The sequence below is a fragment of the Neomonachus schauinslandi genome, chromosome 3 (assembly GCF_002201575.2).
Source record: "Neomonachus schauinslandi chromosome 3, ASM220157v2, whole genome shotgun sequence".
NCBI classification, from domain to species: Eukaryota; Metazoa; Chordata; class Mammalia; order Carnivora; family Phocidae; genus Neomonachus; species Neomonachus schauinslandi.
The window spans coordinates 174186733-174198864 of NC_058405.1; the positions used below are offsets into that span (position 1 = coordinate 174186733).

The 12132-nt window shown below is 35.2% G+C and overlaps 1 protein-coding gene across 1 annotated transcript in view; it reads right to left on the reverse strand.

The window, feature by feature from the left end:
• USP37 (ubiquitin specific peptidase 37) overlaps positions 1 to 12132 on the reverse strand; it is a 73497-nt gene that overhangs the window by 19636 nt on the left and 41729 nt on the right. Inside the window, exons 13-17 of the mRNA XM_044913404.1 lie at positions 11794 to 11873; positions 8773 to 8937; positions 6621 to 6686; positions 3785 to 3923; positions 360 to 615 (exon numbers count right to left, since the gene is read on the reverse strand). Coding sequence (XP_044769339.1) covers positions 360 to 615; positions 3785 to 3923; positions 6621 to 6686; positions 8773 to 8937; positions 11794 to 11873 — 706 coding nt within the window. The remainder of the gene's footprint in view (positions 1 to 359; positions 616 to 3784; positions 3924 to 6620; positions 6687 to 8772; positions 8938 to 11793; positions 11874 to 12132) is intronic.

A 12132-nucleotide genomic window follows, 5' to 3' on the forward strand; every position in this document is an offset into this window, starting at 1 on the left:
TCATTTTTTTTTTTTTTTAAAGATTTTATTTATTTATTCATGAGAGACAGAGAGAGAGAGAGAGAGAGAGGCAGAGGGAGAAGCAGGCTCCCAAGGAGCAGGGAGCCTGATGTGGGACTCGATCCCAGGACCCTGGGATCATGACCTGAGCTGAAGGCAGACGCTTAACCATCTGAGCCACCCAGGCGCCCCAGTAACTCCTCATTTTTTTAATTTTTTTTTTTTTTAAAAAGCATGAAAATATGATTAGCCCTATTACACAGATCCATTTCACCTCCCATTATTTACAAGCCACTTGTCCCTATAAGGCTTTAGAACATAGTTGTGCCTTAACAGATGTTTATTTTCATTAAACCTACCAGTCTCTGTGACTGTTTTGGGTTTCTCAGTCTCCACAGTGTCTTGATTTTCAGGCATTTCTTGAATATCATCTTCTGCAAATCCGGTATCTGGGCTGCTGGTTGGTTTATCATCATCTTCATGACTCAGAGTTGGTGAAGCTTCTCTCTTACTCATCTCTAAAACAGCTGCTAGAAGCTCTTCTTCGCTCATTCCGTCAAATCCGGAGTTTTCCAATTCAGACTTATCAGGCTCTATTCTACATGATTTTGAATCCTGAAAAAGAGAGTCACTTTTAGAGGAAGCCAGATGCCTGAGAACACAGCAATCTTTTTTTTTTTTTTTTTTTTTTTAGATTATTTATTTATTTATTTGAGAGAGAGAATGAGATAGAGCATGAGACGGGGGAGGGTCAGAGGGAGAAGCAGACTCCCTGCCGAGCAGGGAGCCCGATGTGGGACTTGATCCCAGGACTCCAGGATCATGACCTGAGCCGAAGGCAGTCGCCCAACCAACTGAGACACCCAGGCGCCCGAGAATACGGCAATCTTAAGAGTTTAAAGTGAGTTTATTTCTAAAATGTTTCCTTTCTTTGATATTTTGAGTTAACAATCAATAGCCAATATATGAACTCACTGGCAAGCCTAATTTTCTTTTAATAAATATATAGGGATACATGTTTATTTTATTGATTATAGTAAGTGTTAAGTATAGGATTTGGAAAATACATAAAAATAACAAATTCACTCAAAATCCATCACTCAGAGATAATTACAGTAAGTATTTTTGGTGTATTTTCTTCCAGATATACGTTGATCATACTATAGACACTGTCACTACATCTAGTATTTCTTTCTTCTTTTGAAAATTATTTTATATTTTTAAATTTCTTACTTAAATTCAATTTAGTCAACATACAGTGTATTATTAGTTTCGGGGGTAGAATTTAGTGATTCATCAGTTGCATATAACACCCAGTGCTCATTACATCAAGTGCCCTCCTTAATGTCCAATTACCCCATCCCCTCACACTCACCTCTCCACCAGCAACCCGGTTTGTTCCCTGTAGTCAAGAGTCTCTTATAATTTGCCTCCCTCTCTGTTTTTACATTATTTTATTTTTCCTTGCCTTCCCCTATGGTTCATCTGTTTTGTTTCTTAAATTCCACCATACGAGTGAAATCATATGGTATTTGTCTTTCTCTGATTGACTTATTTCATTTATCAAGATACCCTCTAGTTCCAGCCACATCATTACAAATGGCAAGATTTCACTCTTTTTGATGGCTGAGTAATATTCCATTGTATGTATACCACATTTTCTTTATCCATTCATCTGTTGATGGGCATCTGGGCACTTTCCATAGTTTGGCTATTGTGGACACTGCTGCTGTAAATTTACATTGGGGTGCATGTGCCCCTTCGAATCACTATTTTTGAATCCTTTGGATAAATAGTAGTATAATTGCTGGGTCATAGGGTAGTTCTATTTTTACTTTTTGAGGAACCTCCACAATATTTTCCAGAGTGGCTGCACCAGTTTGCATTCCCACCAACAGTGTTCCCCTTTCTCCACATCCTCGCCAACATCTATTGTTTTCTGAGTTGTTAATTTTAGCCATTCTGACCGTACACCTAATATTTCTTTTTTTTCCTAGTATTTCTTTTTTTTTTTTTTTGAATTATCTATATATACCTTTATTAATCACTATTGTTCCAGCAGTTTTAAAGTTGAATGAATAATCTTATTAGGGAGAAAATTCAATTGTAAATTGAATCAGTATAAACCAAGTTACTGGGTAACTTCATAATGCTCTGAAAGAAATATGGAACTTACACTGTTCAGTTAGAATAGTGGTGCAAAAATATTTATAATACCTCTCAAGATACCAAGATACTTACTGCTACTGTAATTTTATATGAAAATAAGTGTATTTTTCAATAAAGCATTCATAAGTTAATCTTTAGTTATATTGAGAAAGGGTATTTAGTTTCCTGCGTAAATGACAACAATCATTTATTGGTTTATTTTGTCTCTACAAAGTCAGATATTTCCTAGTATTTCTATTTAAATGTTAAGTCACCATCTTTTTTTTCTTCTTTTCAAATAAATGAGAAAAATAAAACAACATCAAGATTATATAAGCATTCAGAACTTATTTTCTGAAGAACTTTCTCTCATTTCTGGGAGAGCTTTTGACTTTCTATCATTTCTCATTCAAGGTGAGCAGCCACAAACTATCTTTAGCTTTAAAATAAGATGGGAAACAAGTCAATAAAAATTAACTACTAAATTAATTGTTATCTTAACAAAAGGGAGATTTAAAATCAGTCAAATGAGATGATGCAAATTCCTAGGAAAGCTTGTATCTTCAAAGTATTAACTATTATGTGTCAAGATAGAAAATGATAAAGTTACACTTTCTCACATTCATTATTTAAATCTCTAGATTACCTGGTTGGCCTGTTGATATAAAACATTTACTACAGTCTCCCCCATAAATTAGCAATTAGTATTAAATAAAGCCAATAATTATTTCAGGACCCATATGTAAAAGTTGCTCTGAAGATTAACAGGAGAAAGCAATTTACCTGTAACAATTTTCACTTCTAAAGTCTCAATCATGGAAACAACCTAAGTGTCCATCAATGGATAAATAAAAATGTGGTACACATATACAATAGAATACTATTCTGCCACAAAAAAAGAAATGAAATCTTGCCATTTGCAACAACATGGATGGACCTTGAAGGTATTACGCTAAGTGAAGTAAGTCAGACAGAGAAAGACAAATACCATGTAATCTTGCTTACATGTGGAATCTAAAAAACAAAACAAAACAAAACCAAACCCCACCAAGCTCATAGATGTAGAGAACAGACTACTGGTAGGTAGGGGTGGAAGCCTGCGTGTGTGAGTGTGAGAGAGAGAAATGGGTAAATCAGGCCAACTTCCTGTTATAAAATAACTTAGTCATGAGGATGTAATGTACAGAATTAGACTACTGTTAATATTTTATTGCAGATTTGGAAGTTGTTAAGAGAACAGATCTTAGAAGTCCTTACCACAAGAAAAAAAATTTTTTTTGCTAAATATGTATGGTAATGGACGTTAACTAGACTTACTGTGGTAATCTTATTGCAAAACATACAAATACTGAATCAATATGCTGTACACCTGAAACTAATATGTCAATTATACCTCAATAAAAAAAAAAGTCCCAATCCATTTTTAAACAGACTGGTTTTGTAGTTACAGAAAGTATACTCTTTAAAACTAGTGTTTCAATGGATCCATTAAGTTTATGAATTTATGATCTACCCTGTGTATTAAGTTTGCTAAGAAAAAAAAAAAAAGTTTGCCGACGCTAGTTATAAAGGCATTTGTTTGGACAGTAAGAGCTATATAAAAATTTGTCAAGTATTCTGATGAGAAATTACTTACTTTTTCCAGGTCTTCCTGCTGCTGTTCGCAGCCTGACATTTCACAAAGTCTCTGGCTAAGGGCCACAGAGCGTTTTAGCTCATCCTCACTGTCTGAATCAAGGCATAAAGCCAAGCTCTTGGATTTGAAGGTGAAATTCCTGTAATTTAAGAAAAAAACCTATATGAGTCTGATAAATAAACTTTTGTCCTTGTTATTCCCTTGATGTGTAAATACCAAAATAAAAAACTTTTCCATTATGGAAAATGATTTACAGAGAAAAAAAGATATAGCAAAAGAGGTATATTTAAGCATTACCTTTGCCCCACTCCAAAACAGCCATGCTTTGAAAATTAGACAATTCTTATGCTATAATAAAATCCATCCGTAAACCAATCACTTTGTGCCTTTTTTCTTTTAATGATCAACCCCAAAGAAGTTTGTTTTTATAAAGCAAGTACTCTACTGCATGCATGCAGACATAGCAATGAATAAATGTTCTTGACAAAATTGTGCATGAGGGCTAATTTTTGATCTTTTAAATTATGATCCAAGTTATTTTAAACTTAACAGTAACATTCCACTTATCCAATTATATGTAGGTCAGACTTCTGGCAACCTCTGTTTTCCAGAACACAGGGATTCAAAAGTAAGAAAAAAGGCTTCTGAGGCAAGTAGTTTCAAAGCCAATGCACTTTACTCTTTAGACAGGGACCCTTTCTTTCCCAGGAAATGGTGTATAAAATAATGCAGCAAGTTCATCAAGAAATGAGAGCTAGGAAATGAGAGAGAATAACCACAAAAAGGGCAATAAAAAACTGTAAAGTCATTTAATATAAACTGTTTTGTAAGACTTAAAAGCCTCTGAGGGCATTATCATATTAAAACACAGTGCAATAAGTGATACTCATAATGCTGATTCTGAGTCATTAAAACATTTAAATTATTTTCAGTGTATTTTATTTACGAATATAGGGAATTCTGTAAGGTTATAGAGTATAAACCCATCTAAAATGGTAAAGCATTTTAAAGTTTAATGCTTAAAAAAGCAATCTTCAGCTATGTAAAAATTTATATATGGAGTATCAAATATCATTCTTCAATACCAGATAAGTAAGGTGTTACTGCATTGCCTTCTAAGTGAGCTGAAAATAAACTAAAAGAAAAAGTGGTAAAGGTCAAAGAGCACGAACTTTCTTTGATGGAGATTAACATAAATTCATATAGTATACTAAAAAAAAAAGTAAAGTGGAAATTGAAAAATGCAATTAATGTAAATGTAAAAACTGTAAATAAACATACAGAATGATGGCACCAAGAAATAAGAGGCCACAATGGAAACCAGGAGGATTGCATAGCAATGTAGATCAAAGAAAAGAGGCAAGTGGTCAGTGATAAGCCCAAACATAGTCTGTGGCTGAGAGCTCCCAGGATATCACTGCACTCCAGCCTATACACTTGAATAGCCTCCCATTACGTGTTCAAAAGGGTTTTTAGTATAACTTAGAAATAGCCAATTAGCCATCTTAATTCCTCATTTCTGATTTCATGCACACCAAGCAAAACCGAATGTATTAATTTGTTTATCCATGTAAATACTTTGCTGAAGGAAGGTGACACCTGGCTACTAATGGACCAGGGTCAAATGTGACAAAGGACACTGTAGAAGAACCAACAGTATTCTTGTTCAAAACTCAGCCTCTTTTAAGTTTGATCGGCATGACAGGTCTTCTAGGGCCTAATTATCCTTTATTGACCAACTCTCAAATTCTCATACCAGTAGACCCTGGAGAACAGATGACCATGCCAAATATAATGATGCCCAATGAAACCATCTCCTTCTTGAAACTATAGTGATTTGGTACATAAAGAGTGCATTCCATTAATAATTACTATATTCACAGAAGGCAGCTTGCCTGTAGTAAGGAAAAATATTCATCCTGTAAATGCATCACTTGCTCACTTTCTAAGCAGCCAAGTGGTATTGCTCATTTGTATCTTGAGAACGGGCAAGAGTATTCATATCGGTACCATTTCAGATTTCTAGTCATGTTAGTCATCTGGTTTTAATTGCACTGAAAAATAATTAACAGGAGGAAAAGAAAATAGCAGTTCCCAAATGTCATTTTATGGTTATATAAGCCCCCCAAAGCCCTTAAACAACAGAAGTGTCTCTTTTCTAAAAGTACTTTGGGACATCAAATTTTCAGAAAAACTGATTTTAAAGATAAATGACAACCAAGTCATTTAGAATTGTTTCATCAGGAACTGTGGTTCTAGTTAAATTATAGAGGAGATATATTAAAAAAAAGTATTTGCTTCCCTTTATGGACAAACTTTTCCAACTTAAGTAAAAAATATAAAACATTTGTAGAATAGCTACATTTCATTGTGTGTTTGTTTTCTTGTTCCCTTTCAGAATTGCTTCAGGTCAGTGTCTAAGACAGGAAGTCCCAGACTGCCTAGCAACAGGTGAAAAGATATTTTGAGATCCCCATGTGTATCTTTGAGGAACAGTGCTTTATACCAACAGTGGTTATTTTATCCCTTCAAGCCTTAAAATCCCTTGTCATCAATTTCTATAGTTGTAGGATGAAAATATTACGTATTAACAGTTGATTTAAGAAGTTTAAAAACAAAATTTTGAGAAGATCATCTGAACGTGCTTCACTCTTAAAGATTTGTTATACCCTACGTTATACTTCAAAGCAGATTCAGGAAAATTACAAAGTATAGTAATACAGAGCAGTTATCATGCAAAGAAAAACAAAGAAAAGGGGAGGGGATAATCTTGGAAATCAGGGTAAGCCAAATCTTTAAAAATACAAATTTTGGGTACACAAGAAATATAACTCACTTTGAAGGTGTAGAAGGGCTGGTGATGCAGGAATTCACCATTTGAGAGGCTTTCAATGGTCTAGAACTATCAGAAAATTAGAAAATATATAATGTATATAATTACATTATTAAAAATATATATTTAACTTATAAAATGAATTATTCTATACTATAGCTCCTTATATATCTTTTTGCAAATAATTACAATACTTCTACTAGCAATAGAGGCCAAAAGAGAAAACAAGGTACCATCTGTAGGCTCTTCCTGATCCAATGATCTACATAAACAGCATTGGAAATGAAGTCAAAGGTAATGCATATGAAAAGAACAACTTGGGAAAATTATCTTGCCTCAGTTCTTTACTTTTAAGCAATAAAATAGTAATAGCTCTCATTTATTGAGGACTTACTGGCTATCAGACACTGGAGTTAAGAGCTCATAGTGTATTACCTCATTTAATGTTCACACCATCCTATTATTTCCCCTATACACAGGTCAAAGAACTTGTCCAAAGTCTTCAAGCCATTCCACTGTGGAATCATATAGCCTGGTTTCAGGCCTGTGATCATAAATCACCTACAATGATGGCCACAAAGAGTAATAGGTCTACCAGCAGAGGGCAGTTTGCATTAAGCAAAACAACTATTCTAACGAAAGCCTGTAGGAGAAAACCCAGAATCACCTAAGACTCTGGGAAATTTTCTTTATTAATAAGTAGGCCCACTGAGTCCTTTAGTGTAAACTTACATGATGTAGTATATATTTCAATTATTAATCCAAGGGAAATACATTTTCTAAAACTGCATCAATTATTTATTTATTTTTTTAAAGATTTTTTATTTATTTGCGAGAGAGAGAATGAGAGACAAACAGCATGAGAGGGAGGAGGGTCAGAGGGAGAAGCAGACTCTCTGCTGAGCAGGGAGCCCGATGTGGGACTCGATCCTGGGACTCCAGGATCATGACCTGAGCCGAAGGCAGTCGCTTAACCAACTGAGCCACCCAGGCGCCCTAAAACTGCATCAATTATTGTTAGCAAATGTTCATTTCCTTTCTGAAAGGTCTATTTATTCTACTTAGCCAAGAGACCTGGCTCTTCCAGTTACTAACTGCATGATCTTAAGAAAATCACTTACTCTCCTTGAATCTCTGTAAAACTAAAAATTTAGACAAAATCTCTAAGATCCTTTTCACTTCTGAAGTTGGAGAACTTTATGATTCTACCAAATTAGAGTTCAAGTATAAAAAAAGAACTACAGTACATGGCTCCAAAGTAATGTAACAAGAGTAATGCAAGAAGGAGCAACATTCACAGAAGTCCTAAGGTTTTCTCAGCATACATGATGAAGCAAAATCAAAAGTAAAGGTTACTTCTTTTATCATGGGAAAATTTCTAGGAGCCACAGAAGTTCTTCACTCACATCGGTGATGATACATTTATGAAGATAAAATCAATTCTGGGGGGCACTAGATAAAATTGAGTATGCTGTTTCTCAAACTTGCATATCCCAAAGAGTCAGCAAAGGCATTTAAAAAAATACTTATTCTTGGGGCGCCTGCGTGGCTCAGTCGTTAAGCGTCTGCCTTCGGCTCATGTCATGATCCCAGGGTCCTGGAATCGAGTCCCACATCGGGCTCCCTGCTTGGCAGAGAGCCTGCTTCTCCCTCTCCCACTCCCCCTGCTTGTGTTCCTGCTCTCGCTATCTCTCTGTCAAATAAATAAATGGAATCTTTAAAAAATAAATAAATAAATAAATACTTATTCTTAAGCTCTATCTCAGATCTACTAAAACAGAACTGCTAGGGAAAGAACACAGGAATTGGTATTTTTTAGCATTCAGGTGACTCTTATGAATAAGCAAATTTGATTTATATTCCCAAAATGTATCAAACTTGTCTTCTAGTGATCTGAAAGAGTAAGACCACTCTCTAAAAAGGTAACTTATTATGAAAGGCAATTAATGTACTCAGAAAAATTTTAAGCATTTTATTTAATTATTTCCATCAGGCAGTAATTTGACACAAAATCCCAAAATAAAGCAAAATTAAAATCTTCTTGGTCTGATTTTACCTGGGAGTCATGTTATCTAGTTCAGTCATTGTTTTGGTCAGACACTAAAGCCCTTCTACTTCAAAAGGAAGGTAAAAAAATTCTCTCTCAAGGACTTACATTGCCATATGTGCACTCCAACCAAGGGTGAAGGGTGGTTTTGTATTTTCAGTGCAATGAGAAGATAGGGTCAGGTATCTTGGAATGATGACTTGCTGCCCAATCTTGTTGTTAAGTGAGAGAGTGACATTGAAGCTATACCGTTTTAAATGAAGAATGAGGATCCTGAAAAACAGGAGATGACATTACTAGTTCACACATAACAGAGCTAGCTTTCTTACTGGTGAAAAGAGATCACTGTAACTAACCACGTTAGACAGCTTTTGACTTAAAGAATACTTTTGGCTAAAGATCCTTCAAAGACCATTTACCGAATACCTGCCATGTGCTAGGCATTGTGCTAGGTACTAAGAATATAAATAAAAATAAAACATGGGCCTTGGGTGGATAAATGAGGTCTGGGTAAAATATATGTTTGCAGAAAAAAAAAACACACCAAATAAAACACACTTTATTTTAAAATGTTGGTTTTGGGGTGTGCCTGGGTGACACAGTCGGTTGAGTGTCCAACTCTTGGTTTTGGCTCAGGTCGTGATCTCAGAGTCATGAGATTGAGCTCTGAGTCAGGTTCCATACTCAGCATGGAGTCTGCTTAGAGTTTCTCTCTCCCTCTGAGCCCCTTCCCCCCATTTTCTAAAATAAATAAATAAATCTTTAAAAAAATTTAAAAATAAAATAAAATGTTGGCATTGGGTTAAATCCTTAAATTATTTACTTCGTTATCTAGTTTACAAAAAAATAGGTATTATATAACCATTAATGGTAATTTAATTAAAGTGTTAAATAGCCCTTATGTTTGATGGTGAACATTAATTTTTTCAAGACGATTTTTGACAAGAACTTTTTTTTTTTTTTAGATTTATTTACGTGACAGAGAGAGACACAGTGAGAGAGGGAACACAAGCAGGGGGAGTGGGAGAGGGAGAAGCAGGCTCTCTGCCAAGCAGGGAGCCTGATGCGGGGCTCGATCCCAGGACCCTGGGATCATGACCTGAGCTGAAGGCAGACGCTTAACGACTGAGCCCACCCAGGCGCCCCAAGAACTTTTTTTTTTTTTAAAGTAGGCTCCATGCCCAATGTGGAGCCCAACACGGGGCTTGAACTCATGACCCTGTAAATCAAGACCTGAGCTCATATCAAGAGTCAGACACTTAACTGACTGAGCCACCCAGACGCCCCTGACAAGAACTACTTTTATTTCAGTGTATAGCACTTTCTCTGGAGAAAGCTAAGAAAGAAATAGGAAAGTTTTCTCCACTTACAAAAAGTTCTACAAAATTTACATGCCAAATCTGGTTTGTGGGTCTGAAAAGGCTTTTAACTCTGTAGAAACACTTCTTTTTAGTTACTATTGTGCTAACCTTTTCACCTCTGATACACACCATAATCTCTGCCTGATGGACTAAATATATTTCACCGCCCACAAGAACACTTTAAATTTTGAATTTCAGAACTCTTATGGGAATAAACCTCAATTCTAGGCAAAATAATGTCTGCTTTATGGAAAACTGTTTCCTTCCTTACCGTACATATCTTTATTACAGAAGCCACAAACTAAAAAAATTGTAAATTAAAGTTATTGACTTTATTTTTCTTTAAAAAGTATGCTAGAACTCAATCTTCAAGTTCACAACTTGAGAGAACACAAGGATCCAAATGGTATGAAGAGATTAAAACTAATGTCAAATATTTTGACTAAATTTCTAAATAATCCTGCCAAAATAAAAGGTAATATGAAAGATAGATGATAGTCAAAATCACTTATCTACGAAGATGAGGTGAACTACAACTGAACTTATTTGATAAAGATACCAGGCCCTTCACGAATAAAAGTAAACTGGCTTTAATACTGAAATGTACAAAAACAGAGCAAGTCTGATAATCAGGATTTATGATACAAAGGCTTCTAAAGTTTGGAATAAATGAACCTATAACACAAGTGACCTACCAGAAAAAAAGAGAAAACCAATGAAAAAAATTCCCCTACTTTTTTTTTCCACTAAAAGAACAAATAGCTAGATACTGGAAAAGGGTAACAGACATTCAGCTTGCCAGGTCAAACAAGTATTTCAAACCATACATGCTTTCCTTAGTTAATGACAGCTGGTAACAATCAATCCTTTGCCCTAAGGTTTGTCTCCTCTACCTCCTGCCTCAAAATACCAATAGGAAAGAATAAGTATTATTATGTTGGCCATTTCTTGAGTAAGCAATGGCCAACATAATAATACTGCTATGATTTAGAAAATCATTTCTTTAAAAGAAACTCATTTTCTAGAAAGGAGATAATGGAACCTACAAGAACTAGTCTCTAGGGGCTAGGTTCCAGAAACTCTATACTTACAGAAAAGTGAAGCTAATAAAAGAAAGTAAAGCACTCTGCAGGCAAAGTGCCACATAAATACTTAATAATAACAACCTTGTTTGTGGTTGAGATCTATTCTTGGGAAGAACTAAAAGCTGCACCATAATCACATCATATTTTGTCCAGCTAGTTTGGTTTTATGTATGTTTACACAGAGCTAATTAAGTTAAATTCATTCCTAATTCTGAATTGTTTTGATTATAGGAAACTTACTAACTTACAAGATCCTTTGAATAAAGGAATGCAAAAAAAACCTGCAGAAAATTACTCTTTATTTTCATGCACACATGTGTATGTGTTTGTGGCAGATTTTTGCTGAAGGTATGGGAGAAGGAGACTAGCACATAATCAAACTGCAAATTATAACTGAATGTCATACATTACCAAATTAAAAATCTCCTACCTAGTCCCTACCATTGTTCCAAAGTCTCACCAGCCACATCCTCTTGTTGCCATCTTCCAGGGACTCTGAAGTGACTTCCCTTCTTCAGCCTTCCAAATCTTCTTCCTTTCTTATGCAAGAACATCCTAACCTCCCATCCTCTACTCTCTCCTATCTCAGCTTTGCTTTACCAATCCATTCTAGTGAGCCTCACTTACCCAGTAATATCTGTAAGTACTTTAAAGAAGAAAAACTGAAGAGCGATTCATTTTACCTGGGTAGCCTGTTAAATTTGTGCCTGACAAGAGCACACTTCCCACCACACTTCTCACAGGAATACTCAAGTTCTTCTGCCTGTAAAAAGACAAGAGGGAAAAATAAAGAAGCATGAAGTTGAATCAGCATTACCCCAGTAAATGCTAATACTGTTTTCTAGTCACACTAGTTCAGTGTAATGACAACTCCGAGAAGTTCAAATTTTGTGTCTAGAGTCACAAACCTTACTAAATTAAGACCTAATCCTCAAAATAGATATCTTATAATATCATGCCCTATTTCAGAATTCCTAATTTCCTTTTTTACCATGGAAACATCTCAATTTATGACAGCAACT